Source organism: Parambassis ranga, chromosome 2 (genome assembly GCF_900634625.1).
Source record: "Parambassis ranga chromosome 2, fParRan2.1, whole genome shotgun sequence".
In the NCBI taxonomy this organism is placed as follows: domain Eukaryota; kingdom Metazoa; phylum Chordata; class Actinopteri; family Ambassidae; genus Parambassis; species Parambassis ranga.
Window position 1 is genome coordinate 39,189,458 of NC_041023.1, and position 19,377 is coordinate 39,208,834.

General features: G+C 44.6%; 1 protein-coding gene across 1 annotated transcript in view; it reads right to left on the reverse strand.

Annotated features, from left to right (window-relative positions):
- Positions 1–274: 274 nt before the first annotated feature.
- LOC114428721 (interleukin-1 receptor accessory protein-like 1) overlaps positions 275–19,377 on the reverse strand; it is a 136,588-nt gene continuing 117,485 nt past the window's right edge. The window contains exons 7-11 of the mRNA XM_028397386.1: positions 16,083–16,215; positions 10,853–10,998; positions 8,248–8,394; positions 4,321–4,491; positions 275–1,554 (exon numbers count right to left, since the gene is read on the reverse strand). Coding sequence (XP_028253187.1) covers positions 827–1,554; positions 4,321–4,491; positions 8,248–8,394; positions 10,853–10,998; positions 16,083–16,215 — 1,325 coding nt within the window. The 3' untranslated portion in view covers positions 275–826. The remainder of the gene's footprint in view (positions 1,555–4,320; positions 4,492–8,247; positions 8,395–10,852; positions 10,999–16,082; positions 16,216–19,377) is intronic.

Consider the following 19,377-nt stretch of genomic DNA (forward strand, 5'->3'; position numbering starts at 1 on the left):
AAATATCCCTCCGTTACAAAAATAGACATTTCTTTTTTCACAAAATAATACACATAATTACTTTTTCAGTGATATAATCATCTGTTAAGGTAAATAGCAAGGCTGTTTTTTTTTAAAAAGTAAATATGGTGAGAAACAGAGACGTGAAGCCTAGCACCATGTTCATCTTTTCCCACCGCACACCTCTCCCTCCCCAGCTCTCCGGACTCCAAATTTTGCATATTGTGGTCAAGCCCAGATTCTCAACCCTGAAACTCCAATCCAAATTCTTCCTGTTGACATTTTAAGCCCTGCCCCAACAAAAACAAAACAAACAAAAAGAAACCCAAAGCTTCAGAAACTACACCAGCCAACAAATTAAGATAAAGGTAACAACACATCTCACAGGCAATTGCTTCACTTTTGTACAAACTGAAACCAAAGCAATAAAAAAGAGTCCCGAACATAAAGAAAGTCCCAAACACTGTTGCTACAAAGAATTAGAAAAACGTATGTACAGGACCCTGTATTCCTTGACTCTCTGGGTAAATCATCATAGGTGTTGGCTTGTGTTACATAAGTGTTTATACAGGCATACAAAAGAGTTCTCCTTGCTTATTTTTTGTGGTTCAGTTTCAATAAAAGCTTTGACTGGACTCCAGTGTGTCTGAGGCCTTTTCCCTCCCCCTGTTGTTTCCTGGTGCAAATTCAACAGCAGCAAATAGCTTAGTGCCTTTTCAGGGCCCGGCTGGTTCAGGTGCTTCCAGGGTCCAGGTGCCAGTGGTGAGCCTTCCCTGTGATGGACATCGTATAGATCCGCAGTCTACCCTGCCTGGCACCATCTCTGTCACCAGATGACACTGGATATACTGGTCTCTCTGGGAAGCAGGGGCAGCATGGCGTTGTTGCCGTGGGCCTCCTCCAGACTCTGCTGGCGTGGTGACTTGGACTGCGGCCTCTGCCCGTTGATGAGCGTCATGGGGATGTTGCAGTAGGTGTGCTGGTTGCCTAGCGTGGAGAGCGGTGGGAGCGTGCCGCCTGGCGGCAGGTCGTAGTCGTAGCTACGGTAATAGTGTTTCTGCCTCATCTGGGTGTGGCAAGAGTTGTGAAAGGTCGAGCGCAAGTCCGGGTGTGCCGTCGCCATGGCGGTGGAGGTGGCTGCTGCCATGGAGATGGCCGAGACGGTCTGCAGCTCGCCAAAGGCGCCCTGCTCGCTGACATCCAGCACCTGCTCATGGGAGATGCTCAGGGGCTCCATTCGCTTAAAGGGCATCTCGTAGAGCAGCTGCTTCCAGAACTTGGAGTTGAGCTTGTTGCTTGATGGCCCGCGCCACTTGATGACTGTTAGCATCTTGATGGTGTGTTTGAGGGCCTCCACCTCCTGGTAGTTCATGATGCCGCGCAGCTCGGCGCACTCGATCAGTATGACCTTGATCTCGCCAGTCACCAGCATGTTGCGCAGCCGGGTCTCCAGCTCAAATATGCTCCACCCCCTCCTCACGACATAGCTGGGCGTCATGACAATGATGAGACGCTTGCTCTGATCCACGCAGCGAGCGACGTCCTCGATGTAGGCTGGATGCAGAGACACAGACAGAAAGAGACGCAGATGTATACACATTCTGGTGAGTTACCAATAAAAACATGTTTTCTCTATACACTTTAATCTCACACATCTCCACTTGTGCATGAAACTACACAGAGCTGATGAAAACATGATGAAACGCATCGCACAGGCTCTCCTGCCTCATGACTTCCTACCAAAACACTTCTTCCATTTATGAGACTTATCAAATGAACAAACAAGTCTAATTAGAAAAAAACTGAAGATTTACAATAAATATCTGATGGATTCTAAATTAGCCCACCGCCTGGCATGAGGAGACGTACAATAAAGACGGAATAACGATGTATATATTCAAGTTCAAATGAAAAGCCTGTAAAGCATTTAATCATACAGACAGCAACAAGAGGTTTTGCACGCAAAGCCAAGCAGGACACATGTGTCATCTTACAGCCACATCGGTCACATCTGACTTTGTACTCGTGTGTGTGTGATTAGAGCAGATATGTGTCTGTCTGGTTGGTCTTTAAGAAAACAAGGCCCGTTTTCCTCCCTGACCTCTGAGAGCCGGCTGATTCTTTCATGTCACGCTGAGCCTCAGGCTTCCACCTGATCAGAGCGCCTCTCAAGTCGCGCCTCTTTTACTTCAACGTGACAACTCAGCCTCTTTGCTGTTTGGTAATTGGAGTCCCTCAAACTACAACTCCCTCCTGTAAGATTCCGGCCCATGTCCCTTTAGGTTAAACCGAGTTTCCCCCTTTTTGTGAACACACCGATTGGGAATGGATACCATATAATTAGCTAATGAGCAGTAGTTTCTTTTTATGTTTTGAATTGATTAAACTGAACCTCTTGGGGTGCTGACTGCTAATGCTTTATAGATTAAATTCCTCCTTTCAGAGACTTCACAACCTTTCACAATCAAACCGTTGCATGTATAACACTTAATTCACCTCTGCATAAAAATCTGAATTACATGGGGCACTGTTCATGATCAAAATGAAAGAAAAATGTCATTATGCAGTTCAAACATACACAAGTTCTCACATGTTTGCTACTAAAACAGCTTTTTGTCAGTTTAGAAAAATGCATGTAGCCTTGCACAGGCACACTTTGTGTGTCTTTCATCCTGACTGCATTTTGACATGGAACCCTTCAGTATATACATAATTTAGTGTAGCTCGCAAACTGTTTGATTTACATTGAAGTGGCAGTAATGAAATGGAGGATTAAGGCCACAGTAACATATAAAATATTCTTACACAGTAAAAACATTGTTGCAATACCACCAACGTGACTCTGTGTGTCGACATGAGCGTTAAAAAATCTTGGGGGGAAAAAAAGTACCTCTAAGTAGTCTTGTGTCATCCTGGAAATGATCATTGGTGAAACCTAAACATAAATATGTCAATTCAAAGTGTGATCAGAACATTTGTTTGCAGTGCAATAAAGATGTCAATGTGGGGACATGGCTCTGGCATAAACTGTGCTTTCTCCACGGATGCTCTGCTGGCGATTGCGAAACAATAATCGCGCTGACCAGTTTATTCCAGTTTAATATGGGATGTGAAGGCATAAAATACGCAAAGCTTTTGATTTAGGTAGTAGGAGCTGGTTTAAAAAAACACACACACTGTGTTCCAGATATGTTAAAAATAATCCAGCAGCTCTGGAGAAGGATTGTTGACACGTGGTGAAACCCCAAATGGCCAAACTGTGTTTATCTACAGCTGTGGATTATGCTTTATTATATCAACTGTTGAGATGCTAATACACTCCCAAAGGGAGCTAAATGTTTATACGTAGACACAATAAAGCGGCAAGCTGTGCCACCGAGCTGCAAGAGCGGCAGACGTACTTTAGATTGCTCTCAATCCTTGCGTTTTTATGCCGTGCTTCCCATATTACAACAGTCCCCGCGTACTGAGCACATAATCACAGCAAGGGATTCGGTTTATAACCTTGGCACAATGCCACTGAAGAGGAACATAATTAGTCACGGTGGTATGTGCGGCAAGACAGGCAGATGCACATATTTAAATGGAGGCTAATAACATAATGACATTATCAAACTCATCTGTGTGATGAGTTAATCAAAGATAAGCACCGGGCACGGTGAGAGGCTCCATTAGAAATACACTGTAGTGAAACATGCATTAATATCCATGCATAAAGACGTTTCTGATTGTGCAGCTGACATCGTTACACAGCAGCATGCAGCGGCGCACTCTGTATGGAACGTGGACTGTAATAACAAGGTTGGCTCCTTCTGCTAATCATGTTGCCTATGTAATATAGCTTATTATGCCTCCCACGAGCCTTTAAACAGCACACTTTAAACACTACAGTACAAATGTGAACCAGGAGGTGCACAGCTTTCCTTGCAGTTCAATCTGGTCCTTTTGTTAGGATTAAATTATAAGAATACCATTGTTATCATGTTGAATTTTACCTTGTAATAATAGAAATAATAACCACCAATGTGTTGTGTTTAAGGGATCAAATTTAAAAACAAACAAGAATATGTATTCAAAAGAAACAACACTATTTGGACACTACAGCGCCCATACATGAGCCATAGCAAACTGGTTCACTTCAGTTCAGCCACTTGTTAGAAAATGCTCAGATGGAAACAGTGCTGTACTCGCAGGTCTTTGCCGTTATGCCACGACACAGATGCATAACAGAAAACAACAAACAAGGCATCACCACTGCACGGACAACGAGCAAGCGACAAAGACATTCAACTTGACATCGCCGTGAGAGAGAGAGCTTACTTCCTGTGGGGATCAAGTCCCTGTCTGGAATGAAGAGTTTATACCCATAATGCTTCTCCAGCACGTCGGGGAGGATCTCCAGGGCAAAGCGCTCCTCCTCCCTGGTCTCCTGGCTCCACTGGTCCGGGTCTACTTTGGTGTAGGAGAGGTAAGCGTCATAGTCCTTGTTATCTGTAGGCAGAGGTGAAAGACAGGAGGCCTTTAGTTTTGTTGCTTAATCTGAATAACCACAACCAAAAAACAACTTCCCTTCATTTAGAACTTCAGTGTAATGTTTCCTACTTTGGTCAGCACTGCTACACTCTAGATGCTCGCAGTCTATTTCCATACTGGTGCAGAGAGAGAGACTTCATTGAGACTGGACGCCTCCATTACACTGACCTCTGGCCACCTCGGCTCATCTGAGTGCTTTTCATTACCGCTCTGTCCCCCACGAATAATGTTGCCTTGATAGCTACTTTGCCCACTGCAGGCAAAACAAATTAGGCTCCAGCCCGAGCTAAACGCCCAACGCTGCCTGCAAGGCCGGGACATGGCGCGGCTCCATCACCCACATGAAAGCTCTGATTGATGACGGATTTCAAAGGACCAAGCTGTGAGACTTCTTAAGATGGAGCACTACAGTACAATGAGTCAGGAGGATGGAGGACATCCCGGAGTATCTAAGATCTACTTATTGATTCCCTGATAGATTCCTGATCAATCTTCTGCAGGGAAGCACACCTCCACAAACACAGCACTTGTATCCTTTCACACTGAAGACAAACTCTTAGTGGCTCTTTAGAAGTTTGTGGCCACAGTTTGAGGGTCAGTACTTTCCCCCAGAGAAGCAATGTATGTCATATTAATTATAAATGCCTTTTATGTGTTTCTTTATTCAGTAATGTCATCATATTTGTGCCACAAAAGCAAAAGTGGGACACACAGTGCTGCAGCCTTTGAGCTAATCTCATTAGAGACACAAGCTGAGTTTGGAACTGTGCATTCCTGTCTTCATTATGACTCCGGTCCCACTGCTTTATGGTGGCCACCTGCAGAGCAGGAGCCACGCTGTGATGTTTAACACTGGAGGCTGAGGATGAGGAAGCCGGGCCGAGCAGATGAGATCAATTCTCAATGCACCGTCCTAATTTTGCTTCTACCATCCTCTCCACTTCTAGACCCCTTCCTCTCTCGATCTTCATATTTGTCGAGTGCATATCACTCTTACGTGATGCCGCGCAATTAATTCAACCTGTTTTTATAACTTGCAATTCATTTTACAACATCAGGGACATTTAAAAATAATTGAAACGTAACCTCGTAATCACTTAGTGTAACTAACTGTGCGGCTTTGCCGTGACATAAATCTCCTTCTCTGTTTTTTCTCTGGTAGGTTTTAAATGAGGGCTGTGTAGGCAGATCAAGAGCTATTTTAGTGGAGATGATTCACTCATGTGTAGTGAGACTGAAGAGGCACAGGGTGAATCTCAGAGGCAGATTGAGCCTCTCGTTTGCATCTCAAGAAGTCACTTGTTTGCAGAAGACTACCGAGCACTCTACCTGGAAGAAGTTCTCAAATGCAAAGGCAGCAGCTTTGCTTGGACGTGTGCAAACACAGCCCCACAGTTACACATTGAACTCTCGAACCTGCACTAGAGAGCGCCAAGAGAGTTGGAGGTGTAATCTCTGGGATATCTGTGGGCTCCGTTATGTTTAATGGAGAGCAGATTGAAACGTAACACACGTACTAAACTCTGAAGCTGCAGCAGCACATGGAGCAGACTGATAATAAGCATGTTGCCAACATAATTTCAAAATAAAAGCAGAGCAGCCCCTCCATTCTGACTGCTCCACGTGACCATCCTAACGTCTACCTTTTCATCCTAAATAAGCTAATCACACAGGATGAATTACAGCCATGCGTGTTACATGTGAAAACTGTTACTGGTCATGATCGACGCAGGCGCAGCCTCATAACTACACACTGTGCTGACAACACTGACATTGGTATTTATGGCAGAGTGCTGATGAGTTCCCACCTCTTTGTCAAGCCCGCTCAGCTGTTGTCATCATGAAGCCTATTACTGATTCCTGACGCCCACACAATGTGACAAGTGAGTGGTCTTTAACTAAATTGCGCCGCCGACAAATAACTGACAGTCCGTCCTATTGTTACGTAAAGCTTACAATTTTACATCTGGCAGAAGAGGAGGCAGGCGTTCAATTAGCACTTCAAGTGGCCACACTGACACACAAGCACTTTGCTGGCACTCTGTTAAAATAAAACACACTCAAGACACCAGCTCAGGGCTTTATTGATGAAAAATGTGTGCAACTTTATCACACATGCAGCTATTTGTCCTGTCAGTGCAGCCGTTACCATAGCAATGGTTAAGCAGCTCCTGCCATTGCTAAGCGACTGTTTTGCCTCCCTTAAATTGGCAACCGGTCTGTTTCCTATTTGATTCCTGATTCAACGCTTGCATCTGACTTTACAGGTGCAGGTGCGTGCACGCTTGTGACACAGGTGGCAGTGAAGAGGTGTAATCGACTGCGTCGTGGAGCAAAGTATCAGAGGGTCTCCTGAGAGCTCCAGAGGCAGCGTGCTGTGTCTTATTAAACCTGATCCCCTTATACTGGAGAACAAATTGAAAATCTGTTTCTCTCTCCAAACACTCACTCGGGTGCCACAATTAAAGGAGACAATTGCTGTTTGGCATCAAGTTCAAGGCTGGACATTTCTCTTTTATTCCAGCACCACTGCCTCCGGCCCATCTATTACTGCAAAGTCCTCCTTTTCCTGGGGCCGGAAGCCCAGCATCGCCAGAGGTAACGACTTTCATTGAAATGCCTGATGTTAGCAGCCATCACAGTTAAGCAGAGCTGGGAGTGAAGGAAGAAAAGAGCAGGGTTGGAGATTTTTCCACTACATATAGTCCCTCAGCCGCTCTGAACTAATCGCATTCCCCCTGAATTCATTGCAGTGCTGCTACTTGAGAGACTCATTACAGGGGAATCAAATTAAAACTTGCTCCTTGTCTCAGTTTGATGCATTCTCAAGCCAAGACTCATCCACCAGGTCCAATCAAAGGCTGTTTTTCTATTACTGCTGCTGATGGGCCCTCAGAGTTAATGTTTTTGTCTGGCACAGGGGCTGTTTTGATTCGCTTTATAAAGAGAGCGTTCAGCAGAATATATTACCCTCTCACTGGTGCACTTACTCATGCAGACAACAAACTTTTTTAGGTTTTTGCGACTGGGTCACCTCTCTTCTCTGTAGACCAGTCCCTGCACTGAATGCTCCTAAAAGAACCTATGCAGCTATAACAACATGACAGCATATCTGCACCAGTGTGTGTTCACATCCAACAGAATAATAATGAGGAAAAACACACAGCAACCACAAAGCAGCTGCTGCTTTACGTGATCAAGGCCACATTTTCCCTTTAAAGCACAAAGTGCGCGCTCCTCCTGTTCACCAGCTTGAGGAAACCGTCTGAAAAATCCAAACTGCATTACCCAGAAGTCATGCATTGTGATGTCAGGAAATGGCTCTCAGCATGAGCATTATTACAAACAGGGTTGTGATTTTTTACAAAGATGCAAATGTGACAAGTAAGGGAAGCACATGAAAGACTGGTGAGTTGTTTGCGGGGACAGTTTATGGAACATTTTGCAAAACATTTCTTTTTATTTACCTTCTCCAGCAGGTTGAAAGGATTCCCTAAAACTGAATTCAGAGTTCTAAACTATGGGAGGCTCTTTTTCTGCTGCAGCCTTCAGACTGATAAAACAGGTTTGTATTTACATAAAAATTGCTTCACATGCTGCTTTAGGATATAAGAAACAGCCCAAAAATAAATAAGCGTGCAGAGCAGCAATTATACTGTTCAGGTTTGGGTTTTGATTTGAGAGAGAAAGGATTATTCTGCGACAGCATCTTACCTCCATCGAGATCCTCACTGCCGAAGTGGTTCCTGTAGAAAAGCATGAGCTCGATCCTGTAGCATTTGTACAGCGTCACCAGACAGATCAGCAGCAGCAGGATGGCTCCCAGACCACCGGCAAGCTCCACCGTATACATCAGCTCTGCTAAAATGCCAGAAAGGGAGAAAGAGAACATGCAGGAGAGTGTTGATATGCAATCAATTCCCTTCAAAGTCAGTGGACAGACCTGTCTCCAGGTATCGAATACCCCTGCAGAAATTTGCACTCTAGTTTGATCATCAGGTTTTCAATCATCCTGCAGACATGTATTCTCTCCCGCCCCTCTTGCAGCCTCCTCCATCTTATCTCCTCCCACAGCAGAACATCAATGAACAAACAGGTAATGCATGATGCAGCCATGATGGATATAAAAAGCTAATGCCTTCTGCAAGTTTTTCCTTGTTGTGTCTGGATTGAATCCAGATGGCACTTAACTTAAACCAGAATGAAGGCACAGCCCACTTCTATACCTGCCACTAAACACCTCCTGGCTTTACTGGATAATATAAAAAAAGGCGCATTGAGGCGACCGGTGCACCAATAGCATGTGACAGATCAGACGGCCACACTTATGAAGATTGGTGATGTGTATGTACAGCCGCTCTGCTCCTGGCTGTTAGCTCAGGCATATGTTTTGCTGTGCTTCCTGCCATCCGTCTTCACTGCAGCCTGGCACGAGGATACATCCAAGCAACTCATGAATTAATTCAGATCATATTTGACACTTTGTTCAGTATAAACCAGAGTTACTCTGCTGAATGAAAGGTGATGTTTCACACTACAAGACGATGGACTCTGCTATTAAGCTCCATGGTCTGGTGAGTTGCCTTGAAAAAGACGTCTGCTTTGTCTTTTCATGATCTTGGCTCCTCTGTTGGAAGTCACTCCATCCTTAGCAGTTCAACGTTTCCTCTTGGCTACGCCTCACAAAATCTGGGTGGTCAGCCTTCATCGGCTGACTAATGGACATCAGTAAAAAGGCCAGGACTTACTGCAGTCCTGTGCACGCGCACATAAACACTGGCAAAGAGTGCTCACGCAGATTGTCATCCATCACAGACGCACATTTAACCTCGTTCGGAGTGCGCAATGCCCATCCCGCTGCAGCGGCCATCAGGCTGACAGCTCCCATGATGAAGGATGATGTTCTGGAGAGCTAACGAGCATGGCCTGCACCGCTTCATCACGCCTGTCCGGCGACGACCTTCAGCCGAGCTCATGGCTGGACGTACACAACGAAAGTGCAAACAAACTCAGGTCTCCCACTCTCTTCACGGCCCTGGAGATCACCCTGAATCACTTTCTGCAGCTAACAAGCACCATGAGAGGCTCCACCTCCACTGTTCTCAGATATCTGGACAGTATAACGAGCCAGCTGCTTCTCAAGCAGCACAGATTACAGTGAAGGAGGCAAATTCTTCTCTGCCTGGCATGCATATTGTAGTGGAGCTGCAGAGGGACAGATTAAGACAAATTAGCTCCTGATGACTAGAAGGATGGATCTTATTCATCACCTCTCCCTGTTTCATCTCTGTGTCAGTGAAAGAAGATAATTGGTCCAGCATCTAGAAATTTAGCCCCAAACAAAAAAATACAAATAAAAAAATTCATTGAGTGGAAAAAAAGTTGGTCAGGAGGACCTGGACATATTCTGACACTGCATGTGTGTGTGCATCAGACCACACAGACACTGACTGGTCCTGCACAGTACACCACAGCAAAAAAAAAAAGGAGGGAGTCTTGTAGTCTCACAATCCTGCAAGGACCGGGCTAATCTTCTCAGTTTATTCTGAGGTTCGACTGTGCAGCATAAACCCCTTTAATATAGCAAATGGAGGGGAACTGGGCTGGCATCAAAGCTGGATCCAAAGCTGTGAGCTTAAAAGAGAGGAGAAATATCTTACTATGTAAATGTATTCAACGCTGACAACTTTAAAGCTGCACAGAGACCCCCTAGCTTTGCTAAAAAAACGATAAAAAAAACCTGCTTACATAACACACTGCAAAATGTGCATCTTTATTTACAATCATCAACTTTCAGAGAAGAAAAATCAGAGGACAAAGTTTGCTCGACTAAAAAGAGAAGGAGGAGGGGCGGAGGCAACAGTAGCCAGTGATGGAGGATGAGAAAATATCTGAGTGAGAGTTCACCGATCAAAGGAGGATGCATGTGTGTGTGTGTGTGTGTGTGTTAGTGGGGTCAAACAGCTTGTCTGGCATCATAACACACTCTCTCTCCGAAAGCTATTTTTCTTTCTCTGCCAGCTAATGCGTCCTCTGGCTGAGGTGGATGAATCGACTTTTTGCAACATCTACCACACTGGGCCATTTTTCCCCCTCCTAGAGGTCGGAAACAACTGGTCAATTCCCAGAATCCCGCGGGTAGCAGTTCATCTTTTGCGCTCGGCGTACAGCTGCAAGAGATTCACTCCATTGTCCGTGTGAAGAACTGTGATACCTTCCACCCTCAGAACACACCAAGGCGTCATCTGATAGATGTGTGCAGAAATACTCTATGTGCTTGAAGCAACATGATTTTAAGTTGCGTGCCTGCTCGGCTCACCTTTCTTAGTGATTTGGATGTTGGCCTGCCGCCGCCCGTTACCGTTCTCCACATAGCAGGAGTAGTTGCCCAGATCGCTTTCCTCCAGGGAGTCAATGGTCAGAGAGATGGAGACCTCCTGTTCCCCCAGGTGCTCCCGGATTGTCCTGCAGGGGGCAGCAAAGAAAGCCAAATTATAACCATATTAAAAATTGAAATTCAAAGGCTTACAGCAGTATGCAAACTAGATAAATCAACGCCCGTAGTTGTCAGTTAGTGATGTTCACTCTTGCTTTTTGTTTGTTTGGTGTGACAAAGTCAATGTGGTGGAAATAATTTGTCTTTCCTGTCTGATTTGGATGAGGATACATCAGCGCGCTGGACTTTTGAGGCACCGTGTTGCAGATGAAAGGATGGATGGCAGCTATGAATTAATCAGGAAGCTGTGCTGTTTAGTAAAAACTGTAAGATGAATGATTGTACATTAAAGTCAGCCTACATGCAGAGCTGTGGCTTACATTTTGTGTTGAGTGTTTGCAGTCTGACAACATGTAAATAACAACATAAGCAGAGGGTATTGACTCTTTAATAAAATATGGATTTTTCTGATAAAACTTTTGCCTGGAGGAAATTTGTCCTGTGTTGACAGCATGCATCCTTAAATCCATAAATCATGACTGTGGACTTACAGGCTTCCTTCTAGAGGCACTGTCGGATATGAACTTTATACCTGTACGATTATAAATATGCACCACCCCAGCAATATAACTCACGAGGGCTGAAGCCGACTGTCCGTGACTGACAAGAAGCCAACATCCTATGAGTCATGACACATTTCCTCCATGAAAAATACTACTGCGTCGACTCTCCGTGCCTCTTGACGTTGATTGTTTGTGACATGTTGGTATGGGGATAATAGTGTGACTGTCACGATGCACTACGGCGCCGACCTATCACACAGCACTTTTTGCTGGGAGGGTTGGTGAGTGGAGAAAGGAGGATTTTCTTTGGATGTTTTTGTCTGACTCCATCACAAACAGCAGGTCAGCTGTTTCATCACTGTAAGTGCACTAGAAGGACTCTGTGCTTTAGTTCCCTCTCTCTGCTTTCTTGGCAGGTTGTGGTGTTCATTAGCATGAAATAGATTTCACCAGCTTCCTCTTCATTATCAGTGTCTTCCTGGTTTTAAATAAGGGCATAAAAAGCGTCACACAAGCTGACACCCAAAACCCCAAACTGCCAAAGTGTACTCTTAACACCGTTGAACAAAGCTGCTATGTAATAATCTGTCGTTAGAGCTAAATCCACTTTCAGCATTAAGGTCCTACTGCAGAGGTAGGTTTTTAAATATTGGCCATTTTTTGGTAACAGGGTTCATCTACTTCACTCCAAAGGGCAGCGTTATTTACAGAACCAACATCATTGTTGTATTGAGAAACACACTTCACAAATCACGTGATAAATAGGGTCATTTTCTTCTAGCTTCTTCAAACACAGGAAGGAAATTGCTGACATGCTTACAATGAGAAGGCTAACAATCATCCTTTGGATAGATCAATAACTTGACCGATGTTTTCTGTCACTAGAGGCACAGTGAAAACAAATGTAAGGTGAGAGGCTCTCCCACACAGGGATGATACACAGAGTACAGAATTTACAGCTATTTCTGGCTCCTTGTTTAATGATGCATGGGGATAATTGTACAAAAAAGGTGCGAGGGTGCCACTCGGGCATTCATCTGCCCGCCGCCGGGCATTTGGATATGAAAACACATCTAATTCTTGTTGATCAATGAATGCACTAAACAAAGCAGATTTGGAAGTGCCAGGGAGATAAAGACAAACTACAATACAACCACGCTGCTGCCATGGCAATATCTTACATTAGCTTTACAAAGTGCTGCTCGTAATTGGTAGAAAATATCACACTGCTGTGAAATTTCTTTTATTGACTATGCACAAATAAAAACCATTACTGTAATCACTCTGTAGCTACTGGACTGGCAGCTCCATAAAAACTCATAATGAAGCTCTAAGCAGGAGCGCTTTACTTCCTGGATCATTTCAGACTTTTCTCCTAGTTCCTGCGAGCGCATCTTTCTTCATTGCGTGTTCAGTCAAGCAGAGACGTGGAGCCTCACAAGGCTGCCACATAGATCCATGCTGATGGAGTTTTAAGGAGGTGGCACCCATGTGTGACATAAACATACACCGACTTGAAAGGTAAAGGGAGCAGAAATTAATCTTTGTTTGCAAAAAGGACTCTGATATATCATGCTGACACACACACACATACACACACACACACTGCAGGTGGAGGCCGGTGGCAAACTGTAGCTGGATGGAGATAACAGTGCTCCGGGACCCTTGAAGCTGTCACCTCACGATGAGTCAGTGGGACGCTCAGAGAAACGCACTATATTCCACTTCACTGTAAATTTCTACCTGCAAACAGGAGTGTGTGTGACCGTCCAGCACGGCACAATATTCATATCGTATCAGCACTGTGCCGTCTCATTGTGACACCTGAACTTTTGAACTCCACGCTTCCTGTCTGGTGGCTTGTTAATTCTTCTCTGCACTTCACCCCCGAAGGTTGATTTGTGTTAGATCAGAGCTGACTTGAAATGCTAAACTTGCACGGTGACAGATCACCTGGTAGGCGCTGTGTGCCGCTCTGTTGCATCAGTTGTGATGGGTGTGCTCTACTTTTCAAACTCTGGGGTCGAACCTGAGAGGAAACCATCTTGCGCACATTACAGATCTCTGCATATTTGCATATAAATGCCAGAATGGTTAAAGTATTCTTAGGTCTTCGTCCTAAATCATTTTATTCTGACCTTCACTGAAAGGGGAGTAATTACACTCATTTCCTGCTTTATATTTACGTCCTGTGACTTTGCATGATTCACAGTTTAAAAGAATCCTTATTTATCTCATGTCATCAGAGGCCACATCTCTAAGCTAAGCTCAACTTTATATGTAGCATCCTGCTAAAAGTTTACATTGTTCATTATTGCAACAGTGTCAGACATGCCAGGGCTATAGCTAATAAGCGCCTGATATCCCATTAATATATCTGTAACAGTATGACATAAAGCTGCAGAATGAAAGGACATTTTACACTTGAACTGGTGCTCAAAGGAGCACATGCTTCAGTCTTCACTGTATGTCCACATCCACAAGATTTTATATCAACCCCCTGAATCTCAGCGGCGAAACGTTGTGCCAAAAGCTCCATTTGATGTATTACAAGCGGCCCTTCAGGGAATACTCCCGTGTGATTAATTTCCATTTCAAAGCTAAAAGCTCACGGAATGATGTCAGGGAGTTGGAGAGGAGCGCTGCACATTCAAATGGGAACTAAAAATAATATAAATAATAACGCACACATACAGGAAGACAGTGGCACACAGCAAAAACATGTGAGTGTTTTAAAGTGGCTCAGGGTCACACGTTTTATTTAAGCTGCATGCACTCCTCGCCATCTCTATCACACCACCCACCCAATGCCACCACCACCTCCACCCCCTTACATCCAGTATGGGCTCTAATTGGCCTGGTGTCCTTCACAACAGAGAGTGGCGCTGAGAGCCGGACGGAGCGTGCTAGCAGGCTAATAGAGACATCTCCAAATGCCAGGTCACAGACTGGGCCGCTAACTCTCCTCCCAGCCTTGTCATGCTGCTTACAGTTAACCTTTTCATTAGACAGCATTTGTCAGCAACAGGGATTTTTCTAGTCGTACGCGTGGTCCATCAAAAGGACCTACAGTTAGGCAGGACATGAAAGGGTGTGTGTCTGTGCAGACACAGTGGTGGGAAAAAACCCTCAGTTACCACAATGTGCAAGCTACAAACTGTGTGTTAGAAGCAACAACAATTGTTTGCATTCATTAATTACCACTCTATGGAGTAGTTTTGTGATGGGGTCTGTGCTGGATTGAACATTTAGGTGCACACAATTTTCAAAACCTGCTCATACTCTCTCTCTTCCTGCTGCTTCACATTAAAAGCACTGGCTTCTACTGTGAAGTAGTAGTGTGTACTATACACCAACATTACTGATAATAAGGAAGCTACGCATGGCTACATATCGCCAGACAAGGTGCAAGGCTTGTTGTTAAAGCTTGCTCACCATTCCCTCATTCTCTGCAGAGCAAAGAAATACATTCTGAGGATTAAGGATTTCTTCTTCACTGATAAAAGTTATTATTTGTTGCTTTTTTCTAACAACATCTGGGACACGGTGACCATCTACCCAAATGAGATATGTGGAAAAGAAATTCGCTTCCTCTTGAGTCGCCACTGTTTTTACACACCCAGGGGTCTTCAACCAATGATGAGGATTGATTATGAGCACAAGCTTTTGATTGAGCTTCACTGCCATCATCGTCATATAAAAAGAGTACAATGTTGTGTTCCTGTCAGTCCACCAAACGGGGAAACTGTGACCTTTTTCCAGATGGCCTCTAATAAAAGCGAAGAGAAACTACTCTGCGATTTTGGCAACAAATTACACTCCGCTATGATGTCCAGTGCTCATCTGAGCCAGTTAATCAGTAATAAAAGACTGCCCCAGTCCATCAAGCTGACACATCTGTGCGTATTAATTATAAACTGGTTCAACCTGTTGGCGCTTGTGCATGCTACAAATTAGTGAAGCAAAGTTAAAGCACTTCAGGAAAAGAAAGGTGAGCTCTGCTGCTTACATTAATCAATAACATAACATTTCCTCAGGCCTGTGCTCAGAGTGAGGAAAACACAAACTGTGTCCTGACATGTAGCACTGTAACAATGCAGCAACATCATGTGTAGTTTTGCCTCGCTTGACTTGACCGCAGCAAAAAATAGAGTAGCTGGCCAATTAGACGGCACCGGTGTAGGGCCAGCCGGGCTTCAGGTGCTGTCTGTGTGTGCTCTGACTGCGGGAGTAAACAGACCCCTGCTTCCAACACATGAGGTCACCCAGATGGAAAAAAACATTCGGCTTTTAGATTTGTTGTGGAATTACTGCCTGAAACATGCATCTGTATTGTAAATGCTAAAGAATGCATAGCTATGTGCATTATTAAACAGCCACATAAAGCATTCATGAGCATCACTTATATGATAGTGGGAGGCTCCCTTTACTGTTCACTGTGGTGAATAGGTGTTTACCACCTCACCTTGCCGCTTGTGAATATTTGTTCTCATTATTGTTTATTTATCATACCACATTAAAGCAAACCATGTGAAATTGTCAGGTCTTACTTGATGTCACTCTCTTGGATCCGCTCCTCATCCAGATCCTCGATAAACTTCTCCCCCTTCATCCAGTAGATGAGCGGACTCACGTCTCCGCTGTATCCGAAGAAGGCTCTGCAGGTCAGGTTGACAGGACTTCCTGTGGGAGACAGGAGGGGCTTCATGTTAGTTATGTTCTCATCACTTTGGAAATGACTCTCTGCACGTTCTCCAGACAATTACCATTGATCCATGAGCTCTACTGGAGCAGACAGCTCCTCCGGGGCTGCGGTGCATGTGACAATACTCGAGTAATTTTAAAATGTTTGAAAAATGTGGAATACAGAATATCACAATGTATGTTCTTCTAACCTTCTGCTATCCTTCCTGTTATTCATTCTCTTTCCAGAGAAACCCATTAAAGCTCTCCTGGCTCTTCAGAGGCACCATCTTGAACCATCTGACTCTTTTAAAAATTCCCTGATGGCCTCTAAACTTTAAAACGTGCTCTTGAACTCTCATTTGCACCAACACTTCTACACCTTCATAAAAGCTCTTAACACCTTCCACAACATCCCTTTTCTCTACCAAATCACTTCATTCGGTTAAATTCAAAAGTAAAGAGCAGTGGTGTAATGGATTCATGTTAATGCTGGTGAGTGAAAGTTATATCAACACATTTCAGGTCAATGTTTTGTGCTAGCAAATACAGACAGACTTCCTGGGATGATCAGAACCATGAGAACAGACAGATGAGAAAACACACGTCCACAGTCATACAGCCTTCCTTCACACCAGCAGGAGTCCTTCTCTCTGCTCGCCTCATTTGGAGCGCACATCCTCTGTGACCGGAGACAGATAAATCCCTTTTACCCCCGTTTGGATTAGCGACCTCTCAGCTCTTATCGCGCACACATGCTGCAACTGATGGCACATCCACCAATGTGTGGCCTGTGCTGTGACAAAACAAAATCATCAAAGTCGACTCTGAAGCATCCGGCGTTGGAGGAGGCTCCATCAGCTGTGAGTCCAGGAAGGCAAAAAGGTGATTCAGCATCTCTTCATTAGTTCGGCGTGCTCATTGGCCCTGTGGCGGGGACTCAGAAGTCTGTGAGATGAGAGATAACTGTGGCGTATAATTGGGTGCTCGCTAGTTCAAAGATAATAGGGATTTGATTTTACCAAGGCCTGCTCTAATTTGGCCCTATAGTGCAGTCTAGTGTGCTAAAGTGTTGTGGGGGGGAAATCTGGTTTAGAGATACAGAAAAAGGCCCCGAATCTGGGGACAGTTTTGCATTTTGTCTCACGGCTCAACAAAAATATTGTCCACAGCTGAGAGATAAGGGATGTGTGTGTTTGGAGGATGCAGGGATCTGTCCTGGACCACACACACAAATGCACACACACACACACACACAGATGAAAACACACTGCTATACTTCTCGGATCCACCAGGGGTCTCTGTGGTGCTACAGAGCAGGCAGGCAGCGAGCAGGAGGAGCACATAAAACAACAACATAAAAAAGCTAAACACACCATTTTGACAGGTGCAGACAACAGTAAAAGGAAACACGGATCCTTTTGTGTGCCACCTTTGATGTCAAGAGGTTTCACCCATGGATATGAACAGCATGTTGTGTTGTAGCATTGACAGCTCCACTGCTGTGCCGGCACCAGCCACAGTGTCACTCTCACACACTTACTCCTTGTGCATAAGGCTGCATGTTATTCCCTTAATGATGGCATGTTAATTTGTGCTGGATTAAGGCTGCAGAGGCAGAGGTAATGTGCTCTGTCTGGGAAATGCACAAACAGCCATGCAGGGATTTAAGCATACAGATTCTAACATTCAAATCCCAACCTCTGGTCCTGGTCAGGGGGGGTAAAGTGAGTCTTAATGCGATTGTCTCCTCTCTCTCTTATCTCCCTGCGCCTCTGGAGCATCTCTCTCAGCCGCTGTGGCTGCAGGACGGAGACGTCAGCAAAGATTCCCGTGGCTGAGCAGACAGACTGGAAGCAGCCGTGAAACAGCACAGAGGAGAAACAGGGAGGGAGGAGAGGAGGGATGGGGGGGCGGTGAGGGAGGCCAGTGTGCATGTATGCATTTCTGCATCTGTGTGCCCGTGACTCAGGTACAGCATGAGAGAAAGAACCACACATACTCCTGATGCAGAACTGAAAGACGTCCTACACTGAGTGAACAGAGCATCCCTTAAGAATACAAAGATGACAGATGACTACATCTGCATTGGATGTGTGCACCATCCATGTCCAGGTAATCTACCACTCATTCCCATTCAGACCCAAACAATCAAGCTCTTGAGTTGAGGGTTTCTATTCTTTTTTTTTTTTTTTTTTGGTTTAAACAGCCTTGAATAAATTACGCCCCGCAGCTAGCATGAAGATAGCATTGATTACATACAGGTAATTTGACTGAGACTCTGAGAAAGAAAGTGAAATGCCTTTTTAAACACAGCTAAGACTAATGTTTACCCTTCTATATGAGGCAACCAAAACCTAAATAGAATCTGCTTCCCACAGCCTCCAGTCACTGAAGGGTTACAGCGATGAAAATGCTCTCTGAATGTGGCGGCGCTGCCAGATGTGGAGCTTTAATTGTGTCTGTGTTCACTTTTTTATGCTTATTACAGCCGAGCCTCTCCAATCAGGCATTTTAAAGGCAGCCGTTGACGGGTCTTTGTTCAGCCACGTCCCCCTCGTACGGTCAATCTCCTGTTACTCATAGTTGGCATTTCTCCTTATTATCGCTAACGCTGCCATTCCCCTTTAATTACAGCAAAGTAGATATCAAGAGGCACAATGCAATGTTTGTGCCATTGTCCTGAACATAACATGTGCCTCAATGATGTGAAATTCCAATTTTCTGCTCTGTGTCTGAAAATTAAATCAGGTAATGCTGTTGAATGATACAGGGCAGTGGGAAACAAACAAGCTGGGGGTTGGGTTAGTACAGAGTCCTATGTGAGCCCTGTGGAACAGAGCGTGACATTTGCAAAGATCAACACCCACTCTCTGTACTGATGTTCTCATAATGCAATGTTCTTCAGCAGCTATTACTGCGGTCCGATCTGGCAAGGAATCATTACCGATGTTAAGAGCTTGTGTCGGTTATAAACTTGCATGGAGTCACAGCTGAATCCTCACAATAATAAACTCATTAGACAATAATGAAACACTTAAAGAGTACTTTTAGGAAACAAGGTTGTAGCACATTTTGAAGCACCTCACAATGACAGTCGTTGCCATGTCAACTTTAAAGCAGATGCGTTTTTTTGCTAATTGTAATTAAGGCTTTTATTGG